Source organism: Ipomoea nil, unplaced genomic scaffold, assembly GCF_001879475.1.
Source record: "Ipomoea nil cultivar Tokyo-kokei standard unplaced genomic scaffold, Asagao_1.1 scaffold3069, whole genome shotgun sequence".
Taxonomy (NCBI): Eukaryota; Viridiplantae; Streptophyta; class Magnoliopsida; order Solanales; family Convolvulaceae; genus Ipomoea; species Ipomoea nil.
Window position 1 is genome coordinate 3,054,073 of NW_017619497.1, and position 25,101 is coordinate 3,079,173.

At 34.6% G+C, this 25,101-nt stretch overlaps 3 protein-coding genes and 1 long non-coding RNA gene across 5 annotated transcripts; 2 read left to right on the plus strand and 2 right to left on the minus strand.

Moving 5' to 3' along the window:
• The first annotated feature begins 168 nt into the window (after positions 1 to 168).
• LOC109165853 (metallothiol transferase FosB-like) lies at positions 169 to 1,137 on the plus strand. The gene is made up of 3 exons (XM_019314811.1): positions 169 to 407; positions 491 to 596; positions 698 to 1,137. Exons 1-3 carry the CDS (start codon positions 253 to 255, stop codon positions 941 to 943), a joined length of 507 nt encoding a protein of 168 aa, XP_019170356.1. The 5' UTR covers positions 169 to 252; the 3' UTR covers positions 944 to 1,137.
• A 91-nt stretch (positions 1,138 to 1,228) lies between these two features.
• Positions 1,229 to 3,325, minus strand: LOC109165852 (peptide deformylase 1A, chloroplastic). The gene is made up of 4 exons (XM_019314810.1): positions 2,715 to 3,325; positions 2,154 to 2,243; positions 1,998 to 2,065; positions 1,229 to 1,724 (listed from the first exon to the last, which is right to left on the minus strand). The coding sequence occupies exons 1-4, from the start codon at positions 3,147 to 3,149 to the stop codon at positions 1,484 to 1,486; spliced, it is 834 nt and encodes a 277-aa protein (XP_019170355.1). The 5' UTR covers positions 3,150 to 3,325; the 3' UTR covers positions 1,229 to 1,483.
• Positions 3,326 to 7,300: 3,975 nt separating this feature from the next.
• Positions 7,301 to 10,648, minus strand: LOC109165855. Its single transcript, XM_019314812.1, has 8 exons — positions 10,581 to 10,648; positions 10,330 to 10,450; positions 8,929 to 9,459; positions 8,296 to 8,440; positions 8,063 to 8,193; positions 7,891 to 7,953; positions 7,730 to 7,801; positions 7,301 to 7,642 (listed from the first exon to the last, which is right to left on the minus strand). Exons 3-8 carry the CDS (start codon positions 9,118 to 9,120, stop codon positions 7,568 to 7,570), a joined length of 678 nt encoding a protein of 225 aa, XP_019170357.1. The 5' UTR covers positions 9,121 to 9,459; positions 10,330 to 10,450; positions 10,581 to 10,648; the 3' UTR covers positions 7,301 to 7,567.
• A 4,426-nt stretch (positions 10,649 to 15,074) lies between these two features.
• On the plus strand, positions 15,075 to 17,385 carry LOC109164948. Of its 2 annotated transcripts, none has more exons than XR_002051449.1 (8): positions 15,075 to 15,294; positions 15,474 to 15,667; positions 15,844 to 15,930; positions 16,024 to 16,155; positions 16,552 to 16,686; positions 16,782 to 16,855; positions 16,970 to 17,091; positions 17,182 to 17,385. It is a non-coding gene; the product is annotated as an uncharacterized LOC109164948 (long non-coding RNA). The 2 variants fall into 2 exon arrangements; XR_002051450.1 differs by having other exon boundaries at positions 15,474 to 15,658.
• The last annotated feature ends 7,716 nt before the right edge of the window (positions 17,386 to 25,101 follow it).

A 25,101-nucleotide genomic window follows, 5' to 3' on the forward strand; every position in this document is an offset into this window, starting at 1 on the left:
TGAGTAAAAAAATTTTGGAAATTTCTAAAACCAAATTGGTGAGGGAGAAAGGATAATGACATTACGACCTGACTCAGCAACGTGGGATCTACGTGTCAACCAATTGAACAGCTGACACGTAAGCGCTCCCTCTCCTATATTACCATCTTCTCTATTCGCATTCTTGCATCTTCAAACTCCATCCTATTCATCGTCTCTTCGCAGTCATCCGTTTTCTTGAAACTCCTCGAGATTATCTTGAAAAAGCCAAAAATGAAGGAAAATACTGAAAACCCATTGGCCCTCAAGTCTCTGAATCACATCTCTATCGTGTGCAGATCGGTGGAGGAATCGATCGATTTCTACAAGAACATTCTGGGTTTTGTCCCTGTTAGAAGGCCCGGTTCCTTCAATTTCGATGGAGCTTGGTATGTTATGTTCTTCCTTCAATTCTTACGTTATGGGTCTTTGAATGTTATGTTGTTGGTTTAATTTCTACAAAAACATGCAGGCTGTTTAGCTATGGAGTTGGAATTCATCTCCTTCAATCTGAAGACCCAGAGAATTTGCCAAAGAAAACCGAAATCAATCCCAAAGATAACCATATCTCCTTCCAGGTAATTTGTTTATTTTTTCCCTTTTCTTAATTATTATATATGATGAGATGAGATATGAAATTATGATTACGATAAAGTTGTGTGTAATGATTATGATATAGTGCGAGAGCATAGATGCAGTGGAGAAGAAGCTGAAGGATATGGAAATACAGAACGTGAGGCAAAGGGTGGAAGAAGGAGGGATTTACGTGGATCAGCTTTTCTTTCACGACCCCGACGGCTTCATGATAGAGATCTGCAACTGCGACAATCTTCCGGTGGTCCCTCTTGCCGGCGAGATGCCCAGGTCATGTTCCAGGCACAATATCCAGATGATGCAATCTAAGCACCAACACATTCATGTCTAGACTCTACATCACCCCAACCCAAATCTTTTCTTGCTCTTCACCTAAGAACAGATCAGATGAGATGGAGATTTAGGCATACTCGTATCATTGTATTTGATTATTATGTGTGTTTGGTTTTGTGTTGGTGTTAACAAGACATTAGTTTCGTAAAAGTAAAGTCCCTAATTATATTTGGTTGCGTATGAATTTTCACTCTTTCTTTATCTTTCATATCAAAATATAACAAAACAAAGGTAACCAGCCAAGATAGTAAAAGATTCATTCTTGTAATCAAGTCACAATTTTGAATTCTTGATCAGTTAGGGTAATCTAAGCTGATTTACTCATCCTTTCTGGTTAAGATTACAAGATAGAATTTATCTACCCAAAAGCGTTATGAAGTTTCTCTCATCATACCAAAAAATATAGACACAAAACTAAAATATGATCTTAAAAAGAGAAACATAAAAAAAGTTTGTCCTATCCCATCTTGAAACAACAGACAAGCAATGGAGAGGGATGGTGAAGAATGAAATCAGGGTTTCAGGGAAGAAGAAGGAGCTATCTGGAGCCTAGTTTAGGACATCCTGCGGCGAGGGGCAAATCCAAGTTATCTACAGTTCTGAATGTTCTTGGAACCATCTTGTCAACATAGAGGGTGCCCTCTAAGTGGTCACACTCGTGCTGTAATATCCTGGCCTGCCAACCTGAAGCATCCACTTTGATTGGTTGCCCACTTTGATCCAAACCCGTGACCTCAACCTCCAAGTGTCTTTCCACCACTGCTCTAAACCCATCAACACTGCAAATGATTTCAAGATTAGATCTTTCAGTCTTGCAGATATCAAAGATTCAAAGAATATTGTTCCTGGGATAATCTGGGCACTTTGAATAAGTTACTGGGATAATCTTCTAATGGAGTAGGTTGAAACAACATTTGAAAAGAAACTTTATCGCATCAGATATGAGTTGGCATGAACTAGTCTAGTGTTTATCCTTAAAGGTCAAACAATTAAAGAGGGGAGCTCAATCTGAAAACTAGGATTGGGGAAGAATTCAGTTGTTCCTCTCTTACCTTAAACACCCTTCAAAAAACAGGGCGGATTTGTCACCTTTCTTTTTAAGTTTTGGATTTATAATCACCTGCATGAATAAAGAAAACCTCTGAGATGTAATGCAGAAAATTCAATTATCACTAACAAAGAATAAACCACTTAAAATGTTCACATACCAGAAGATCAAAAGGTCGCCTATCCTGTACTTTAATCTCTTTCGGTGAAGCATAACTTATATACTCTTTTGTATCCTCGAGCACAATTATCTGTCAACAATTACAGTCATTAGCAATCAGCCTATCCCACTTGTATTAATGAATGTTCTACATTGCCGTGTATTAGTAAATAGTTGTTAACCGATTGAATTAGTGAGTTTGACTAATTGATAGCATTAGCTGATTGTAAAAAAATGTTTGATAAATTAGCTGTTAACTGATTACATACAAAATGACTTTCTCAAAAAGCTGATCAAACAATCTGGTTTGAGTAACTTTTTTGAATTTTAGTATTTTAAAGCAATAAATTATTACAAAAAACTAATTAATCAAATATTCATATAGATTGTTTAACCAATTCAAGCACTAATAGTCATCAAATAAGCCAAAATTGACTTGATAAGCTAATTACGTTAATAATCTTTCCATTCTTTTGCCAATAGTAAGTAAGAACTAATGCTTGTAAATGAAAGTAGAAAATCAAATATAAAGAGAAATGAATTGATTCTCAGGCAAACCAACCTTCAAGGGAATTCCAATTTGAGGAGCAGCAAGGCCAACTCCTGGAGCTTTTCGCATAACCTTTACCATGTCGTCTATGATCTTCTGAATCCGCTCCGACCCGACTTCATCCGGTGCGACTTCCCGAGCTGGCTCGTGGAGAACCGGGTCGCCAGCTTTGACGATGTCTGGCAATGTCTGTTTCTTCTCTCCCATGCCCAGAAACCAACCCGCTCTTGCAGTTGCAGGAGAAGAGCGGCGGCTTCTTACAAATGACAAATTGGAGATCGAAACTGATTCAATGTGAGAATTATCGGGTCGGAATATGGGTTTCGTGGTACGTTGCAAGCCTAAGATTGGGCGAGTGTGGAATGGGGCTTTCGAATAGGGTTTGAGGCATTTTCTGGTAAAGGGAATGGGAAGAACACGGTGCGTGAGTCGTTGGATGGTCTCCATTGCCGACTCTACCGCTGTAGTAGATACGATTTTGCTCCGACTCTCCGAGGAGAACTATCATGGCGAAGCGGGCCGGGTTACCTCATCTCAGTTTAGGTTTGATTTTCTGAACCAATCTGCATTGAGATTTGAGAAGCCCAATTACTCTTGGGTATGAATGAAAATGGACTTTATAGATTGACCCAACACATTCTAAATCAATGTTTCAACATCTTGTTGTTTAATACTGGCCAATTTAATCAAGGTTAAGTTCAAAGTAGGGGTGGGCACTTCGGTTCGGTTTATCCGAACCGAACCGATCCGATTCAATCCGAATTAGTAATAGAAAATCGAATGGTTCGAAATTTTGTAACCCGAATGGTTTAGTATCAAATCGAATCGAAACCGAACGGTTTGGTAAAAATCAAATCGAACCGAATGCTATATAATTTTTTGAGTAAATACCCAAAATGGTCTCTCGACTATAGCTAAATTCACAAATTGGTCATCGACTTTCAATTTTAACCAATTAAGTCCTTAACTTTGTAATTTTAACACAATTTGGTCCTCTGTCTATTTGACTGTTTGTTGACTGCGATTTTTGAGGATATATATGTAATTTCATGGTTCATCATCGATTTTTTAAGGTTCCAGTTGCATTTCCAAACCGCACTGTTACATTCGAATCCACTGCCGAAAGCAATCTACCAAATCCGATCGCCTTTCTTCATCTTCCCTTTGGATTCAATGTAGTTGAGTTCGTACCAGAGCGAAGAAGACGACGTGTTTCCGAACTGGTGCAACGTCATCCTGGAGGCCTCCACGTGCTCCGACGAGAGCTGAAGGTTCTTCTGGAGATCGTTGATCACGGTCAACAAACGGTCAAATAGATGGAGGACCAAATCGTGTCAAAATTGCAAAGTTAAGGACTTAATTGGTTGAAATTGAAAGTTGAGGACCAATTTGTGAATTTAGCTATAGTCGAGGGACCATTTTAGGTATTTACTCTAATGTTTTTAATAAATAATAATAATAAAAATAAATTAATAATAAAAATAAATTAATAATAAAAATAATAATAATAATAATAATAATAATAATAATAATAATAATAAAGAAGTAAATCCAAGTTCCTTGATGCTTGCTCCACCGTTCAGTTCTCATTCTTACTGGTACTGAACGTTAAATTTTTTATTTGATTTCTTTATAGCTTGTTTTCTACATTGTACTTTTGTTGTTTGTCGCAATTGTTCTTTACCTCACAATTATATCTAACTTGAGTTATATTTACAATATTCAGTATTTTTCTTAGTTTCATGTTTTTGTATAAATTTAATGTGCTTTACAGTCATTTTAATTTTGATTTCCAGTGCATTATAATTATTTTCTAGTACTGGAATATATTTCGAGTGCATTAGCAATGACAGATTGTGTCAAAAAATTAACTATATAGTAATTGACACTTGTTCTTTTAATATCAACTATACAGATAGATGATTACTCATCTTATCAATAAAAATATTATTCCAACTGAATATTTTTATTTTATGTTTCATGTTTGTACTCTTTAAACATTGGATTTGAAGTTTGAATTACGTGATTCATGTCTCAACCTGCTGAAACACAATTCCAAATGGAAGTCCAACCCGGGTACCATTTGAACACATAGTCCTGGTATGTGATGTTAGTATTTACTATTTAGTAGTATGTTTAAACTTTGAATTATTATTTTGTTATACAACGTTTATATTTTAGATGTGGATTATGTGAATAGGTATTGTTTGGTAGTATGTTTGGAAAATTATGAAATGTTGAAATTTGATGATCGTAATTCTCGTAAAGTCTTAAGCCGAACGGAATTAAATCCGAACCGAAACCAAACCGATTGAAACCGAACTGAAGCCGAACCGAACTATAATGTTAAACCGAATGGTTCAACTTTTCTAAAACCGAAAAAAACCAAACCGAAGACCGAAGTGCCCAGCCCTACTCAAAGTTATTGTTGATTGGGCCATATTCATTTGATACTATTTATTTAAAGAAAAAAAAAACATTGACGCGGTTAATAACGGTATAGTTGTAATTTGTGCGCAAAAAACATTATAATTTCGTCAAAGTATATGCTAGGTCCTTGTACGATAGTGTTTTGTTCAATTTAGTCAATTTATTTTAATTTTGTTCAATTTAATTTATATACTTTAAGATCTAAAACAATTAAGGGCAATACTTAACACTGTTGATCTTTTTCGTTAAGTATGTCCATGTGACGTTGGAATTGTCATGTCAAATTTTGTGATGTGGCATAAAACAGTATGATTATAAGAGATTGTGAGTTCGAGTCCTTGCTCCTTTTTTGTCTGAATCCTTGTAATCATATTGTTTTATGTCACATCACAAAATCTGACATGGCAATTTCAACGTCACATGAGCAGACTTAACGGAAAAAATAAACAGTGTTAAATATTGTCTTTAATTGTTCTAAATCTTAAAATACAAAGATTACATTGATCAAAATTAAGTTATAAGGATTAAATTAAATAAAATATTACAGTATAGGGACCTTGCAGGTACTTTGACCTTAAAATTTTCTTTGAAGATATAATATATAAATATAATCATTTAATCCACCTATCCATTTTTACTTTTATTTGAGACAAAAAATATCATTGTATTAGAGTCAGAATCAAACAAAAGGTAACGAGTTCATGAAAGAAATTCTTACATTGCAATTCCTCCTTTTAGCTATTTAGGGTGGACCAACTACTTGAACCCCTAAAGTTTGACTTTTTTTTTAATACTACTGATTCTTTATTTATTTTCTTTAGTATTTTTTACTTATTTTTAAATTTGATTTTTTGTGTTTAATAGTACTTTTAGTGTAGTTTCTAAATATATAAATTTTGTATACTAACACAAAAATTAATATTATGAAAATTTGAATTTAAAATAACTTCAGTCAAATCTCGTTAATCAAATTAGACATATAAAATGGGATAAGGAAGTATATGTTTATAGCTACTTTCTCTACTTGATCCACTAAGGTTTGACCCTAATACTAACGTAACATATCAAATGAATTTAACAGGTATAACCTAACTCCACCACAAATTCTTATTCTTCGTTTCTTGAGCTATGTTTGATCTCCCAAATTCCCAATCCTGATATCCAGTTGATTGGAATTGCGCAATTTAGGTCCGCACAATGCAAAAAAAAAAAAAAAAAAAAAAAAAAAAAAAAAAAAAAAAACATTAGTAGCCGTTGATAATTGTATGGCAACATTTGTTGTCTTTATTAAGAATGTCCAAACCACACGTTTATGTTAACAAATGGTACTTACTCCACTGTTGAAGAGAACAAATTATTGAGTTAAATCATGCGGATTAGTAACCTAAAGACAAGTAGAAGACCTCTATAGGGGAGACAGCCGGGGCCCACAAAAACCATAATAATCAAGCAAATCTAGAGCAGCCTCTCTAACCTTTTCCACAAAATCTTTCGGGGGGGCCAAGTGGGAGAATGGTTGATACCAACCTAACGTGAGGAGAAAGAGACCCCCCCTACTTATTATAAACCTCAAACCCACTAATGCTGTTTTGAATATTTGAAGCGCGTAAACCAATCACCCTGTCGCTCCATCAAGTATCTTCACGGTTGGTGCATATTTAATACCCTTTATAGCAAACACACCCTACTTCCTTTCACCATCACCCCCATTCACTTAATAAGAAAAAGAGATCCGGGTTTAAACCTCGACAGTAACAGTGTGAGATTTATATTTAAAATAGGCAAATTTCTTATGCACGCCGTGATTTAGCTCTGTCGGCTGAATCATTGAATCTTCGTGACTTATATCCTTCCAAATGCTCTGTCATACCGAGGTCTGGGACCCTTAAGATTAAGAATTCAACATTTTGGAAAAAGAATAAGTATCACCACGGTTGGTGCATATTTAATGCACTTTCTAGCAAGCAACACACCCTACTTCGTGTCACCATCACCCCCACTCACCTAATAACAACCTGGCACACATGTTTGGGATGCGGTGGATACGTATACCTCCCACAAAATATCTTCAATACCCCACATGCTCACTCACACTAATACGTACAACAAGAACAAGCATATATATATATATATATATATATATATATATATATATATGCAGAACAATCTAGAAGACTAGAAGGGTATGGATATACGGGTTATAAATATATATATATAAGATGGGTCAAATGCCGATGATAATACAAGGTTAGGATCCGAGAGAGGTGGGAGTGAGCTGACAAAGAAGCTCCCACTCTTCATTTGTAAGTTTATAATTAGCGGACTAAGTTAGGGTTGTTCATATGTATATACGTTATATGCATGCATATATTTATATATATATAGAGATATATATATTACAAATCCGAACACACACAGTCTTTCACCGATCAATCTCAATGCGGGTCAGCTGATCTGAGTCTCTTGGCAGCACGGATGAATTCCACCACCACTTGCACCTCGTCAACCCGCTGAAACATAGTAAATTAGAGTTTTACTAAAAAGACAAGAAAAGCAGTTTTGTCTTTAGAGTGAGGAAGGGAAGGAGGGAGACAAACCTGTGCTGCAAAATGCCGTTGTACTGCGTTAACCAATTGATCCTTAGTGGGGTTGGGAGTACTTATACTTGCCTAAACAAAAACATGCCGGAACTGATTTAGTTGCAAGCCAATACTTGGGACAATCTGCTAGGAAATGATTAATGAACACACAAACTTACGAGGTTGTGGCTTCGCCAATATCTCCACAATGAGCTGGTTCCTAGTTTTGCAAAGTTCACTCTCTGATAATTCAACAGTGATGAAGACATTTAGTCCAAAACAAAAACAATCTCATAAACACCAGGTAACTAGGATAAAGTAACAGATAAAAGCGCCATGTTTTTCACTTACCTGTTGATACAGATGGCAATATTTAGTTTCAACATCTTTGCTACTACTCCGACTATTTGATTTTGTTGCTGCCCATGGCCTTGTATAACGAACCCTTGGCTTGCTAACCTTTCTGTACTCAACGCCAGTTGCTGAAAAATAAGAAAAGGATTAAATATCATTAAAGAAATGAATTAAGAAAAAAAAAAAAAAAGGTTAGACATGTAAGAAAGGTCCACAAAGTGACAACTTACGAAAATGATGATTGTCCTTTTCACCAACTTCAGAACCACTGCTAGAGTCATCAAAGTCATAATCATCATCTTCATCCCCAGTGGGAGCCTCCAACACGCTCAAGGCATTCCTTTGGAGCTTCACTTCAACTCCATTCTTCAGAACCTTCAATGTCGAATATTTACTCAACAGGGCTTCTTATATAAACATTAAATAGTAAGAACCATGCAGATGAAAAAATAAATGATTAAAAGAGGCCAAATAACAATTCATTTCTACATCCTTCATTGTATTTAACTTTCAGGTAACAGACAATCAAACAGATTTAGTACAGTCAAATCTTTCTTCAAATAAACAATATTTATTTTCTTGCATTAGTTTATCACCAGTCATGTATGAATCTGATTCTTCAGCTATGCTTAGATGATCACAACTTTTGAAATAACAAGTGGAGAACAAATCATTTCAAATAAAGGAAATCACACTAACTGGCAAGTGGCCTATGAGGCATCAGTGTTAAGATCAAATGGCATCAGCAAATAAGGAATCACATACATCAACAGTGGTGAACTAGGAAAAGAGATGCAAACCAGAAAACCACAAATAGAAAGCATATACTGTATATATTGTGCTAAGAGAGTGAAGAGTAATACCAGCCAGTGCCAACCACCAAGCCCAACAGCCTTCTTGACAACACCCTGCAGGCCAAGCAAAACACTCTTTGTTCTGTTGTTTCCCGTCACAACGACTTTGGTGTGCCTCGGAAGAACAGACAATTCTTCATCACCACTCTCCTCACGAAAAGGAGATAAGACCCGAGTAGAACATAGTTCAGTCCCCATCATTTTGTTAGCGTGAATTGGTCTTCTTAATCCAAAGAGCAAGGAATTTTTCACAATGACCCACTCAAGTTATCAACAGGGATCAACTAAATTAGCTACTAGTGCTCCATGAAAATGCTGGAATTCTACATAATTCAAAAATCCCTTCTCTTCTGTTTCTTGATTTTGAGAAAGAATATGAATTGGGAAGGAACAAATTACCAATTAGTACAACTGGGAAAGCAATACTCCTCCACAAATCTTCCTACCTACTTATTTCAACTTCATAGAGTTCAGCTCTGAAATGGGGATATAATCAGAAGCAGCATTTACGAAGAACAGCTCAATCTTCAAATTGAATTCCTGAAAATCAAATTTTAACCATCACAAAGTAATCCAGAGTTCACAGTTTCAGTATGTCAGTGCATGAGACTGCAGGATATGTGGATGAAACACTCTGGAACCTAGACAGAAGCAAGAGACTACATAATAGTAGTAAATATTCTAAAAATCTGGCACACTGACACGAATTTTGCAATGGAATGTTGAATGCTATTGAGACATCAAGCATTGATTATGAATGCAAGAGAATCACGGGCTCAGTTTGGTTGCAATAAATGACTAGTGTATACAATTATATACTATATATACATATACGCACATTCAAGCAAAAATATAAATTTACCATATACTAAATACACTCTCACATCTATTAAAATCAATCTTTAATGAGCTATTTGCAGTTTACAGATTGATAGCCATCAATCTGTTTTTAATAAAGCTCTTCAAATCAATGGCCCTTTCTCGTTGTGATTACAATAACAATTTCACAGCACTAAACTTCTACGAAATCTCCATTAGCATTAGAAATAGAATTAGAAAATAAAAAGTCAATATGTAATCATTACTAGTAATAACTTTCTTTTTTCGAATAAACAAAAGTTTTACTTCTACTGTAAATTGAATTGCAAAATATTAAGTAAAACATAATACACATGCACGCGCATGCATATCATTGAAAATCCGAAACTCCAGAATTCGGTAAATTCAAATTCTAGAAAAGCCAAATTGACATTCAAATAACTGTAAAAAGATCAACAAAGAATCATAAAATTAGAGCTTATGATTATTTTTTAAAAAAAAAAAATTATTGAGTGAAACAAATTCACTTGTGCATCACAATTCAAACCGTGAAGATCAATAAAGCATCGTGAAATAAACAGCAAGGAGTACCTTGATAAAGAGCAAGGAAATGCAATGCGTCTCCGCTCAGAGTGAGATGACAGTGGAAACAGGGGATTCAGAGGCCGAAAATTCCAGTTTTGCAATCAGATTATGGTGAAATGCTAGCCTTCTCTGAGAAAATTGTACCAATTTTGAGGATTGAAGAGTGTGAGAGTAGTGTGTGTCCGAATATATATTATATATATAGAGAGAGATAGAGAGAGAGAAATGAAGAGAGAGAGCATACACTAAATGCTTACCAACTGCCATTAGAATAGAAACGACCTGCTTGCTAAAACTATGAGAGAGAGAGAGAGAGAGAGACTAGTACGGTCACTGCTTGGCTTTTTTCTTCTTATCTCTTTGCTTCAAAAACCGGGTCGAATGGTTTTCGGCTCAACGGCTCGGCTCGGGAGGATGTGATATGGGTTTTTGTTTGCTTCCTAAAAGGAAGGTGTCAGGTAAACTTTATTTTCTCTCTATCTGCGTCGTACAAAGGGTATCCGAGGATTATCCTGTGTGTCCATACTCCATCCACACTTTTTTATCCGCCACGGTAACAATTGATTTAATTTGAAATTTATACGGAATGTACATGTTCTAAATCTTTTAGGGGGTCAAATTGTACTGCCAAATTTTATTTTTTCAAATTTATCCTCTTATGTGGGGACTCTAATAGATTACGGAGTATTTTTTTGTATGGGGATTTATGGGTCATTGTAAGAGTGTCTATATCAATATTTTAAGTGTGGGAGTAAAAATTAAGAATAGGGAATGAAAGTATATGTAGTATTTTTCATACTCAAATGTGACTATTTTTGATTTTTTATTTACAAGAAAATATGTAACTACTATCTGGAGTTACTTTCGCGATGATATTCGCATTGTGATTAAAGTTGAATATTGAATGTATAGATAGTGGTTTTTTTTTTTATTCTATTGTTATAAAGTATGGGATGATAAGGGTAATGGGTTGTATGATTACTAAGATACTTGAATCAAACAGTATGATACGGAGTAATAAAAATAGAGAAACAAACATGATACGGAGTAATTGGTATCAAATCATATAATAGAGTACAAAAAATCTCCAACCAAACGTCACCTTTATCTATTTTTACAAGTTACCAAGGGATTGCCATTACAAATTGATGATGTCATTATATATTTATGAGTTCTATTACATAACTTTCAATCTCTACGCCTCTTTACATTTACTATCGGGTGACAAATAATGACAAGCTATTTTCATCATGTAGATCTCAAATAAAGCATCTACATCAATTTGAATGAGTAAATAAAAGTTGATAATATAAATTTGAGAGTCTAAGTAGTAGTTTCATATATTTATACAACATTTTATATGGCTACTATAATGGGGGTGTTTGAAAAATGATTGATCAACCATTTTGCAATTGTTTGATCATCTTTAACTATTTGATCAAATCAATAAACTAAAATAAGCATTTTGTAAATAGGGTTCTTTTTCCTTAGTTGATTGATCCCAACCAATCAAAAATTGAAATGCTACTCAAACTCTCAAATTAGCATTTCACACCAAATTATCAAATTTTTGTTTTTAAAATTTAAAAAACTAATTTAGCATCAAATCTCTTATACTTTCACAAATCAACTCCTCTCGAAACAACATTGTTGAAGCTTCTAGGTTTAACAGGGCAAAACAAAAACAAAAATTAAAACACTTGCATATCAAAATATCATGTCGCAACTATTATCCATATGTCATTAGCCTTTGATTTTGTTTACCACTTTTGGAAAAACGACAATTATGTGGAAACTATTAAAGATATTAGTCATGTTTGATAACGTAGTTAGCTTATCAATCAAATTTTACTATTTGATCATCATCCCTTATTCTCTTTTTTGAATTGAGTAATGTTAGACACCGGCCCCTACTAACATTTTCCTTTCAATTTCTCATCCTAATGTGGCACCCTCTAATTGAGTTATTTGAATATTTTATTACAAGTATATGTGAAAAGACAGACAATTCCTCAAAATAACATTTCTTCAAAAAAAAAAAAAAGTCATATCATGGTTGGAAAATATTAGGGGAAAATAACATTTCTTTTTTAACTATAACCAAAATTTATAAGTGTGTTATGTTTTCATTTTGTTTGAGTTTAATAATCAGAATCAAGTACTAATGGCAAATTTGGTACACTGTATTTTGGTTGTAAAGGAATTGAGATTTAATAAACATGGTGAATTGCATTGTTTGATTGGGAGAAATTGCAATTTAGGAATGGCAACGGGGCGGGGCGGGGGCGGGGGCGGGGAGTATACTCCACATCCTCGTCCCCGCTAATCCGACCCCATTCTCATCCCCGACGGGGAATTGAACCCCGTCCCCACGGGAAATTTAGCGGGGACGGGAAATCTCCATCCCCACTACAAGAAAAATGCACATAGACAACACTAGAAAGACAACAGTTTTTAAGAAAAATGTTGTCTTTTGTATAAAAGACAGCAGTTTGGTCCAAAACTGTTGTCTTTGATGCAACACTTTTGTCAAAGACAACGGTTTTTACTTAACCGTTGTTATAAGTGTGTTGTCTTTGTGCATTTTGTGAAAAGACAGCACCACAACGACAACGGTTTTTTAAAATCGTTGTCTGTGTTTTTTTTTTTTTAAAGACAACAGTTTTTTTAACCGTTGTCGTTGGTGTGTTGTCTTTAAGCGCACTAGAATACACAACACTAGAAAGACAACGGTTGTTTAAAATCGTTGTCTTTGTGCGCTTTTTTTTTTTTTTTAAAGACAACGGTTTTATTTAACTGTTGTCGTTGGTGTGTTGTCTTTAAGCGCACTAGAATACACAACACTACAAAGACAACGGTTTTTTAAAACCGTTGTCTTTGCGCATTATTATTTTATAAAAGACAACGGTTTTATTTAACCATTGTCATTTATGTGTTGTCTTTAATAGCACTTGAATATACAACACTACAACAACAACGGTTTTATATAACCGTTGTCATTGCGCGTTCTTTATTTGTTTAAAACAACAGTTTTATTTAACCGTTGTCTTTGGTATGTTGTCTTTAAGCGTATTTGAATACACAACACTACAAAGACAACGGTTATAAAATATAAAAAAATCGTTGTCTTTGCGCATCATTATTTTATAAAAGACAACAGTTGTATAAAATATAAACAAAAATGTTAACAACAACAAGAGTCAAACCTATGACCTCAAATATAGCAATTAAGGTTTAACCAACTAAGCAACACAAACTCTTATGTACCAAAGTGCAACATCTCGTATATAATTGGGTTACTTTTGTGTTGTCTGTGAAAACCAAGACAACGATTTTATAAAATAGGTTAAGGATGCCTCTAGGAAGAATAGAACTTGAGACTTCTAACATAATCTAACATTTAACATAACAAACTAAGCTAAACCCACTAAGCCACACCAACACTTATATACTTAAGTGCAATATCTAAGATATAACGAGTTTGATTTTGTGTTGTCTCTGAGAACCAATACAATGATTGTATAAAATACAAGTTAAGGATGCCACCAAGAAAGATAGAACCCATGACCTCTAACATAACAAACAAAGCTAAACCCACCAAACCATAACAACTCTTGTGTAATAAAGTGTTACACCTTATCTTTTACCTATAATTTGGACCTTCATTATTTTTGTTACGAGATAAAAATAGATGTTTAGAAGATCTAGAACAAAAATAAAAATGTAATTAAATTTTTTTGTCTAAATATAATGCATAAAAATTTAACAAAGAAATAATACAATTCAAAAGTTAATTTAAAATTGTTCACCAAAATTTCAATGTCAATTCATTAAAGTTTTATTTTCAATTCATTAAATTACATGCCATATAATGGCCCTGTGCGGTGCGGTGTGGTGTTCAGAATGGTGTGAAGGGGTTAAGGGCGATATGTTTGAACTCTATATTCACAATTACAGAACTCTATGTTCAATTTACTGTATTTAAATTATGAATCTACGACTTAGAAATTATGAATCTAGAGTAAAGATTTTATAAATCTACAGTATAGAATTTATGAATCTACAATATAAAAATCTATGAATCTCGCGTTCTATGAATCTACTGTTGCCTAGCGTCCCAGATAATAAAGTTACTATTTTCCAATCCCCGTTCTGTACCTATATACCCGTTACTATTTTGGGCCTAGTGCCCCAAGTAATAAAGCTATTATTTTCTTACCCCAGTTTTGTATCTATATACCCGGATTATGATAGACCCGCTCCCAATATAGGTGACAGTTCACTTTTAATTTTTTTTTTTTTAACATTCATTTTTAGTCCTATATATTATTCTGACATGACCAATTTTGGTTCTATAGACTGTTACCTATAAATCTAAGATAAAAAATGAAATTCACTCTTCTTTAAAATTTGACTTTCAAGGGTCAATAGTGTATGTTATTTTTTACATTTATTCTAATTCTCACATATTAGTATATATGACTGTGATTTGGTTTTTATTTTGAATTGTTGGTTCACGGTTCCGGATCCAATTTGAACTGTAGGTTCAAATTTTATTTTAAAATTTTATTTTTTATTTTTAAAGTAGTCTAAATGCAACAATAAATATTAGTAGATAAGTTTGATGGTTCATATTTTAATTCAAGATCTTAAATGAACAATCGATAAAGTAACATAAATCTATTTGACCGTTCAATACAAATTAAGTTTTTCTTCTCATACACTTCACAAAAAATCTCTTCCCTCTCAAACAAAAATTTTCCCTCTCAACTTTCCGCCTTTACGCCTTTCTCAACCCACCTCAACCTCCATCTCCTCTACCGTTCCTCCATCTCCAAAACCTAAATCCGTCGCCTACCGCTTACTACAAGAAAAATGCCCAAGACTCCAACGTCGCGACAATCATTCCCAACGCCTGGGTGTTTGCCGTCAAAATCGCTCGTCGACATCGCCGTCTCTGCTGCGCTACAGGTTCTATTACTCAAATCTTAAACCCTAATCCCTAAAATCTTAATTCTATTTATCCCTAAATCATAATTTCATTAATCCCTAAATTCTTTATGTGATAGTTATTTTTACGCACCTGTGTGGATGTATAGGTTCGTAAGTGTTAGTGTGGAGTTCTTGACTTTTTTCTGTGTTGATTTCAGATGAGCAATCAGTGGAGTAATTCTAAAAAGGCACCGGTTGGGAAAAGCCGATACATATGGTGGTAGTAGATCGGAGTTATCCAGTGAAGTGTTATTTGATGATTATGGACGACCTATTAATATTCCAGGTGGGAAGGAATAGAAGGGTTCTGAGAGTTTTCCATGGCCAGACTGACATGGATGTGGTATGTCAGGTTCGTGAATGTTATCGTAATGCATTATTGATATTTGCATTTGCTTGAATTGCTAGAATTTTGAATGTCAAATCTGCTGCTCTGTGATGAATTATAAATGTTCTCTATGCTTGTCTGATAATCTTGAAATTCACTATTCACAAGCACTTAGTGATGGGTTTGTGATCTTGTTTCAGATTGGACTTGATGGGATTAGAATACTTGAGCCTGCTACAAGCAGAACTCTAAAGATATATCAACTTGATAATGTGGCAAGATGGGAGGTAAATTAATGTGTAGGTTCTATATATGAAATTATGATTTTATTTCCCTTCATGTTACCCAGAAGATAAAATTTGCTTTTATATTTTTAATAGGTATTGGATTCATATATATTTGCATTTTGGACCAAAAGCTCTGTTGACACTGAACCTAAATAGATCGGGCTTAAATCAAACAGCTATACCACAAACAATATCCTGGATGTCGTGACAATAGCAATTATTCAGGTTAAATGATCTCCTCTTTATTTATTTTGGGATAATTAAAAGTTAAACTGCCCAATATTTAGTCTCCATTCCTTCTTTTTCTCCCCTATTACTGTGCTTGTGTATGTGCCTTCCTAAATTAGTTATAGTCTAAATCTATTTTATTAGTGAATGCTGATATGTTGATGTTATGGTCCAGTTTTTTCTCCATTTATATGCCTCTGTCTATCATCAATTTGCCTTTCTACTTAGTCATGTGTGTTCTGTTTTGTTTACTTTGGAGTTTAACCTGTTACCAACTAATTACAGGTTCCTTGGTTTGGCTAAATGTCCATCCTGTTTACTTCTTTACATGAGTGATTGATCTATTTCTTATTTTTCTGATACATAACTTGAAGGCTGTGTATGATATAACAGGTCAATGAAATGGGTGAAACTAATAGACCTTCAAATCTTACCAGAGGTGGATCTGAGCAACTTGCATACATGAAGAAATGTTTTACTGATTGGATGAAAATAATGAGGCCACAAAATGAAGAGAAACATCACTGGGTAGAATTTTGAACATTATATTGATTTCAATGATTGTTCTTTTCTTTTAAACTACTAATATTAATATTAATTAGTACAAGATTTTTGTGTTTTAGTTTATGTTGGGCAAACTATTGAAAGCTTTTCCTTTAATAGCTTCTTGATGAAGCAGTCACCAAGTTCAGTAATTGTAAGTATTCTTTATCTATTTTACTTATATTCATGTAAGATGAGTCAAAATAAAACTACAAATCATCATTACTTTGCTCTATTTTGGTTGTGGTTCCACATGTACATGCTACAGATTGAAGTGTTGGCACCATCTTCCTAATGAGGCTATTCAATCTGGGTGTATGAGTCATTTCATATACTTCAAATGGGAGCTTGGCCAAAGACAACTCTTACAAAGGACGCTAATTAGACTACGTATGTCAAATAGTGAATTTTTCTTCTTTGACAGTTCTCTTGCCACATTTTTATATACTTCCTATCCAATATGTTCTTCTACATTGACAGGAAAAATGCTTGTGTCTATGTAATGAGAACCATGAAGCGCATAAGGTCTTTCTTGAAAATGTATCTTTGGTCACTACAATATTTAGATTTAGTGATTGGAATTGTTCATTGTATTTTAAAGTAGATGATGAATTTTTGTGTATTTTGAAATACTTTACATACTTGTAAAAGATGATTGTACTAATGAATTGATGCTTTGATATTTATGGCGTTTGAATAAATTATTTTTATTATATTATGCTTAAAATCAAAATAGGTTAAAAACAACGGTTTAAAACCGTTGTCTATGAATGTGCGAACAATGGTTTTTAACCGTTGTCTTTGATATATAAGACAACGGTTAAAAACCGTTGTCTATGCCAATGACTTTCAACAACACCGGTTTCAACAACCTTCAATAGGCAACAGTTTTTAACCGTTGTCTTTACTAGAAAAGACAACGGTTAAAAACCGTTGTCTATGTGCGTGACTTTTAACAACACCGGTTTCAGCAACACTCAATAGACAACGGTTCAAAAACTGTTGTCGTTTCTAGAAAAAACAACGGTTAAAAACTGTTGTCTATGTGCGTGACTTTTAACAACATCGGTTTCAACAACACTTAATAGACAACGGTTAAAAAACCGTTGTCGTTTCTAGAAAAGACAACGGTTATTAACCGTTGTCTATGTGCGTGACTTTTAACAACACTGGTTTCAACAACGCTTAATAGACAATAGTTAAAAAACCGTTGTCGTTTCTAGAAAAGACAACGGTTATTAACCGTTGTCTATGTGCGTGACTTACAACAACACCAGCTTCAACAACACTTAATAGACAACGGTTAAAAAACCGTTGTTGTTTCTAGAAAAGACAACGGTTAAAAAACCGTTGTCTATGCGCGGGACTTACAACAACACCGGCTTCAACAACAGAAATTATACCCGTACGACAACGGTTATTGACCGTTGTCTATGTGCATTTTTCTTGTAGTGCCCGGTCAATTCCATATATAGTCAAAGTGTGTACAATTTTTTTAAAAAATAAAAAATTGAAATCCATATGTTCTAATAGGAAACAATTATATGATTAAATAATTTAAATGGTTTCACAGTATACAGTCTATACACCAAAAAATAAACGTTTAAATGATTCATTAATATATTCACAATCTACTTACGGTATAATTTAAATGATTTCACAATATAATTTAATTTAAATGGTTTCACAAAGATAATCTAATTTTAATGGTTTCACAATATAATTTAATTTCAATGCTTTCAGAGTATAAATGTATAATTTCAATGGTTTTACAAGCTAATCTCTAATTTAAATGTTGTTTCACATTATAATTTAAATTGTTTCAATTTCACAGTATACAGTTTATAAGTATATGATTAAATTTACAATTAAAACTAATCTGTACTTCCAAAAAAAAAAACTAATCTATACGGCAATACTCCTAAATTTCTAAAATAATATATATATATTTTAATTATTCGGGGACGAGACGGGTATTCCCGTCCCCGATCCCCGAAATTTTCCACATCCCCATTCCCATCCTCGTCCCAGACGGAGATGGGGCATATTGTCATCCCTATTGCAATTCCACTGAATTGCAATTCAATGTATTTGAAAACGGGAAAATAGATTAAATGACACTAATACCCTTGATTATTATTACACAAGGGTATTTAATTAGTCTTTACATCACTTATTTCCTTCTAAATTCTAATAAGTCTATTTCTCTCCATCAAACAACATAATTTGAATTCATACTTTATAATCACCGTATTCTTTTCTCGCCGAATTACAATTTTTTTCCCTCATAATTCATTCCTTCCAACCAAACGCCCAGTAAATAAATGAAGGAATGAATTACCCATCATCTTTTAGGTCACCCTTACTCTTCAGCCCTACTTTTGTTGGCACTTTGTGTGGGGGGGGGGGGGGGGGGGGGGGGGGCGCTTAGTGGCCTTTATTTCTCAACGTCGTTTGAGCTTTGCCTTTGGTAACAAAAGACAAGATTTGGCAGTGTCTATTGCTGATTATATTTGTGTTAGGATTTCCACAGGTGAAGCATGCACAAAAAGTAGGAACACGTACACGCAATATATATAGTAGATAATAATGATACACCTTGCATGATGGACCTTGATCCAAACAATGTTAATTTATATTAAGTCATTAACGTGTCAATCATTGCATTATGTTTAATACGGAGTAGCATTTATCATATTATACGTTTATAATATTTGTTACATATGATCATAAACATAAATTAAACCTTAATAATGTTAATATACATAAATGCTAAACTACAAGTACATATCAAATCTATTCCATTTATTTGTATTTTGTATTAAGTTCATAATGTTTCTTTTTTTATGTTTATAAAAACAAAGTTGAATGTACACCATTATTACACTAAAATAATGACTTTATGTAGTTAAAATTTTATTTTTTTAAAAATTTAAATATATATCAATATGGGTGTTATTTAAAAGATTTTAATGATAACTTTTTAATGATATGTTTTTATATATTAATTTTATTTGTAAAAAAAAATCATAAAAAATAATAAATCTAAGTTTTAAAAAAATATTTAAGAAGAAAATATAAATTGTTTGAGTGCTTGTTGTTACATGCACATTAGTTCATTATATATACTATTGAGTTAATATCCAAAATGGGTATCCACTATAATGATTTTTTTAAATTTCGTCCTAAATGATTTTGGTGCCTTAGGTAGTCCTATACTTTTGTGTTTTTGTTCAATTTAGTCATTTACTTATCTGTTTGTTATTTTGTCAAATTGGTGTTAAATAAATGGACAATTCAGTAATCTCAATATTGACCATTTTTTACTCTCAGCCTTGTGGAGTGCGAATATCCTCTTTCTTTTACGAATTACTCCCAGACCTGCAAATCAAATTTTATATTCGTAGATTTAGGAGTAATTCGTAAAAAAAACATAGGAATTTTGCAATTCACAGGTCTAGGAGTGAAGAGATGCCAATATTGAAAATTTTCACTCTATTTAACACAAACTGGATAGAATAACAAACGAAAGAACTAAATTGAGTAAAAATACAAAAGTCTGGGACTACATTAAATCAACAAATTCGTTTAGGACGAAATTGAAAAAAACCATTATAGTCGATGAGAGATAGAGGGTTTGAGTTACAGTGAAGGTAATACTGACTCTTTATGCTTCAATAAGTTAAAAAATTAATTATAAACAAATATTGCATTGTAACGGAGTCAGTAGTATTTAAAAAAAAAAAAAAAAAAAAAAAAACCACTCCATTCCCAATTTGTTGGGAAAAATCCCACTACCTGTGACAAATAAAATCAAAGGACCGACAAGAGCGCAAATACGAGATGGTACAAAAACAGCCAAAATAAATAACAGACACAAGGGACACAAGATTTACGTGGAAAACTCCAAAACCACAGGGAAAAACCACGGACCACCACCAACACAATATTCCACTATAACAAATCTTGGGTACAAAGTTGCTGGCTGCCACCCGAGCCAAACACCCTAAAAATCATCAAATACAACAACTAGGCCAAATACAATATATCACGTTCACAGGCCTAAAAGGTATACCAACTCGTACTTCAAAATATTCAACCACCACGAACAAGGTGAATATAATACAAATATTACGAGCCTACCCAAAACGATGATGCCTGGAACAAACACTGACCTCTACAAATATTTGATGAAGAAAAGTACCCCAAAGATCTTCGGCAAACCTCACGACAAATCCATCAGACGTGCGACAAAACCTGCCGACACACGTCGCCGCCGTGCCACCAAAGAAGCTAGGCAAACCCACGACAAAGTAGCACAAAAAGAAGAAGAAATAAATGTTGCTCCTTCAACTGCTGCATACGGCCGTGCAAAGAGAGAAAGAAAGAAAAACTGAATTTTTATTTCTTTTTGGCCTACTGCTTCTGCCGAAAAAATACAAATGGAATATGTGTAGTATGTAGAAGTGTCTGGTGTAGTGGTGAGGAAACAATGAATTCTCCCTCCTTTTATAGATGCAGGCAACCACCTTGGGAATGAAGAAAGCTAATTAATTCCTCAATTTCCTCCCATAAACCTTAGGAAATCTCCTCCCATAAACCTTATGAAACCTCTTCCCATAATCCTTAGGAAATCTCCTCCCATAAACCTTAGGAAACCTCTTCCCAAGTTCCCTTAGGAAATCTCTTCCCAAGTTCATCCCAAGCAAACTTCTGCCCAACAACTTCATCCCAACATCCACTCTTTAACTTCTACCCAATAACCCATTCTCCAACCCAAATAATTGTCAGCAAACTTTTTCATCAAGTTAACAAATATTGCAGTGGAATAGGCTTGGTCCAAAATGAGCTATTTACCACATAGGAGGGAAGCCCCAACCCAACAAATCTCCCCCTCCCGACTATGTGGAGGATATCGCCGTCCCGGCGATACAGCAACAAACCTCAAGTGACCTTACTTCCATTGGTCCACACATATCAGAATGTATCAACTCTGATGCACATTCCTTTGTTGCCACATTCACTGAACCACCAGAAATAGAGCCTTGCAAAGAATACAAGTTAGAAAACTTGTTACCTCGTGCAACAACCAGTGAGCCTTTGGCAATTTTCCACTGTCCATCACCAAAGAAACAGCAGAAACCATCATCATCAAGATTTCCAGTAGAAATAAGATTCAGTCTGATACCCGGTGCATGCTTTACGTTTTTAAGTACCAGCTTTGTGCCATGGCTGGTCTCAAGATAAACTGTACCGGTACCAATCACCTTCATCTGACCATCATCACCCATTCTTAGCTCTCCAAAATCACCTGGAGTATATGAAGCAAAGAATTCCTTCCTTGGTGTAACATGGTAGGCTGCACCTGAATCCACAATCCAAGTTGTCTCATGGCAAGCAACATTGTTGGCATTCTCATCGCAGACGACAAGTAAATCTCTTCCAACTATTGCAACTTGGTTCCCGGTGACATCATCATCATCTTGCTCCTTGTCTCTTTTCAACTTGAAGCAAAATTTCTTGATATGTCCTTTCTTGCCACAATAATGACATTCAACATCTCTACCCTTTTGACCCTTTTGCCTGTTTCTCCCCCTATTTTCTGTAACCAAAATCTCTGACTGAGAAATGGAGGTGTCTTGAGATCTTCTTCTTGCTTCTTCATTCAAGATGCCACTCTTGACATACTCCATGGCCACAACGCCGTTGGGAGCAGAATTGGTCAAAGAAACCCGAAATGTTTCCCAAGAATCAGGTAGAGTGTTAAGCAACCAGAGACCAAGTACCTCATCCTCAAATGTGATGCCCATGCTTGACAACTGAACAAGAACACCCTGAAAATCATTAATATGATCATTGATCAACGTACCTTCCCTGTATCTTAAATTCATCAACTGTTTCAACAAGAACAACTTGTTATTGCCTGTTTTGGAAGCATACAGGGTCTCAAGCTTATCCCATAGGCTCCTGGCATTCGTCTCATTAATAACATGGTTCAGAACATTGTCTTCGACCCATTGTCGAATATAACCACAAACTTGTTGGTTATCAAAGTCCCACTCCTCGTCTGACATATTTGCTGGCTTTGCACTTGCAAACACAGGTAGATGCAATTTCTTCACAAACAGGAGATCCTTCATCTTGGCCTTCCAAATGTGAAAATTTCTACCGTTCAACCGCACCATATTTATCGTATTTGCCTCCATGTCAAATGTGCCCGGTCAACAACCAAGGCTCTGATACCACTTTGTTGGGAAAAATCCCACTACCTGTGACAAATAAAATCAAAGGACCGACAAGAGCGCAAATACGAGATGGTACAAAAACAGCCAAAATAAATAACAGACACAAGGGACACAAGATTTACGTGGAAAACCCCAAAACCACGGGGAAAAACCACGGACCACCACTAACACAATATTCCACTATAACAAATCTTGGGTACAAAGTTGCTGGCTGCCACCCGAGCCAAACACCCTAAAAATCATCAAATACAACAACTAGGCCAAATACAATATATCACGTTCACAGGCCTAAAAGGGATACCAACTCGTACTTCAAAATATTCAACCACCACGAACAAGGTGAATAGAATACAAATATTACGAGCTTACCCAAAACGATGATGCCTGGAACAAACACTGACCTCTACAAATATTTGATGAAGAAAAGTACCCCAAAGATCTTCGGCAAACCTCACGACAAATCCATCAGACGTGCGACAAAACCTACCGACACACGTCGCCGCCGTGCCACCAAAGAAGCTAGGCAAACCCACGACAAAGTAGCACAAAAAGAAGAAGAAATAGATGTTGCTCCTTCAACTGCTGCATACGGCCGTGCAAAGAGAGAAAGAAAGAAAAACTGAATTTTTATTTCTTTTTGGCCTACTGCTTCTGCCGAAAAAATACAAATGGAATATGTGTAGTATGTAGAAGTGTCTGGTGTAGTGGTGATGAAACAATGAATTCTCCCTCCTTTTATAGATGCAGGCAACCACCTTGGGAATGAAGAAAGCTAATTAATTCCTCAATTTCCTCCCATAAACCTTAGGAAATCTCCTCCCATAAACCTTATGAAACCTCTTCCCATAATCCTTAGGAAATCTCCTCCCATAAACCTTAGGAAACCTCTTCCCAAGTTCCCTTAGGAAATCTCTTCCCAAGTTCATCCCAAGCAAACTTCTGCCCAACAACTTCATCCCAACATCCACTCTTTAACTTCTACCCAATAACCCATTCTCCAACCCAAATAATTGTCAGCAAACTTTTTCATCAAGCTAACAAATATTGCAGTGGAATAAGCTTGGTCCAAAATGAGCTATTTACCATATAGGAGGGAAGCCCCAACCCAACACAACTCTACCCTCTTCATACTCTAGGAAGCCATCAAGCATTACTCTCACAAGTCACAACTCAACAAGAGCCAAATTGGTTGTTTAGAAAACGACACATTTATGGTAACTAGTATGGGATTTGATGGACGGTGGCCAATGACTACTCCAAATAAGAACAATGTTGGCTGTAATTTTAAAACTATTATTTTAAAGTCATGTAATTTTATTGAATGAAAAAAATAAAAATATAAATATTGTCTCACGTTTTTTAGGCAAATTGACACGCACCACTTTTGTATAAAGAAAAACTCAAATGAAAAATATTCTAAAAGAATGGGCGAGGGGTCAATCATGATTTACCCATATAATAATTATGAGTTCAATTATTGAATTTTTTAAATACACATTCTTAGATATTGATCGCAAATTTTCTCAATCGATAACGATAACATTACTTACAAATTTAGAAATACACTTTCAACCAAATTGTATGCTTAACACTAGCCATATCAAGAGTGATAATACTCTTTTTTTTTTTTTAATTTAGGACAATAAATAAGATTTATATCACACATTCATATTATTGAGTATTAAAACTATATCAATGAATCGGGTGCATGTTAATATAGTCTCACCACATAGATCACCCTATAATTGTTTTGTGTTAAATATTTTGATTTTTGTTTTAAAGTAAAATTTTTTAAAATTTATGTTAAATATCATTAGTCGAACTTAACATATAAATTGAGATAGATATATAGTTATTTTTTGTAAAATTATTTGATGTGAAATGACTAAAGTCTAAATGTAATTCTGTTTTAAAGTAAAAATGTAGTACGTGTACAATATTTTGGAAACCACACATTCTGAAAGCGTAGTGAAGCCGAGCCGAGCCGAATGGGTAGTAGAGTCGAATGAAAAGCAACCGGAGGACGTACAGGTTGACCTACAGGTGTCAAGCTAAACAGCTGTCGGATCTTATCCCAACAAAGCCAAAAAAAAAAGAAAGGTTTATACCCTAAAGCGGAGGTATTGTATTTGTAGTGCGGGTTTTGAGGTGTATG

Excerpts from the sequence above, each read along its gene's own strand:
- LOC109165853 (XM_019314811.1), top strand. The coding sequence starts at position 253 with ATGAAGGAAAATACTGAAAACCCATTGGCCCTCAAGTCTCTGAATCAC. Across the intron at positions 408-490 it reads TTCAATTTCGATGGAGCTTG|GCTGTTTAGCTATGGAGTTG; the intron begins GTATGTTATGTT and ends AAAAACATGCAG. Across the intron at positions 597-697 it reads ATAACCATATCTCCTTCCAG|TGCGAGAGCATAGATGCAGT; the intron begins GTAATTTGTTTA and ends ATTATGATATAG.
- LOC109165852 (XM_019314810.1), bottom strand. The coding sequence starts at position 3,149 with ATGGAGACCATCCAACGACTCACGCACCGTGTTCTTCCCATTCCCTTT. Across the intron at positions 2,066-2,153 it reads GGCGACCTTTTGATCTTCTG|GTGATTATAAATCCAAAACT; the intron begins GTATGTGAACAT and ends TTATTCATGCAG. Across the intron at positions 1,725-1,997 it reads TTTTTTGAAGGGTGTTTAAG|TGTTGATGGGTTTAGAGCAG; the intron begins GTAAGAGAGGAA and ends AATCATTTGCAG.
- LOC109165855 (XM_019314812.1), bottom strand. The coding sequence starts at position 9,120 with ATGATGGGGACTGAACTATGTTCTACTCGGGTCTTATCTCCTTTTCGT. Across the intron at positions 8,441-8,928 it reads TTGGTGGTTGGCACTGGCTG|GTTCTGAAGAATGGAGTTGA; the intron begins GTATTACTCTTC and ends TCGACATTGAAG. Across the intron at positions 7,643-7,729 it reads AACGGCATTTTGCAGCACAG|CGGGTTGACGAGGTGCAAGT; the intron begins GTTTGTCTCCCT and ends ACTATGTTTCAG.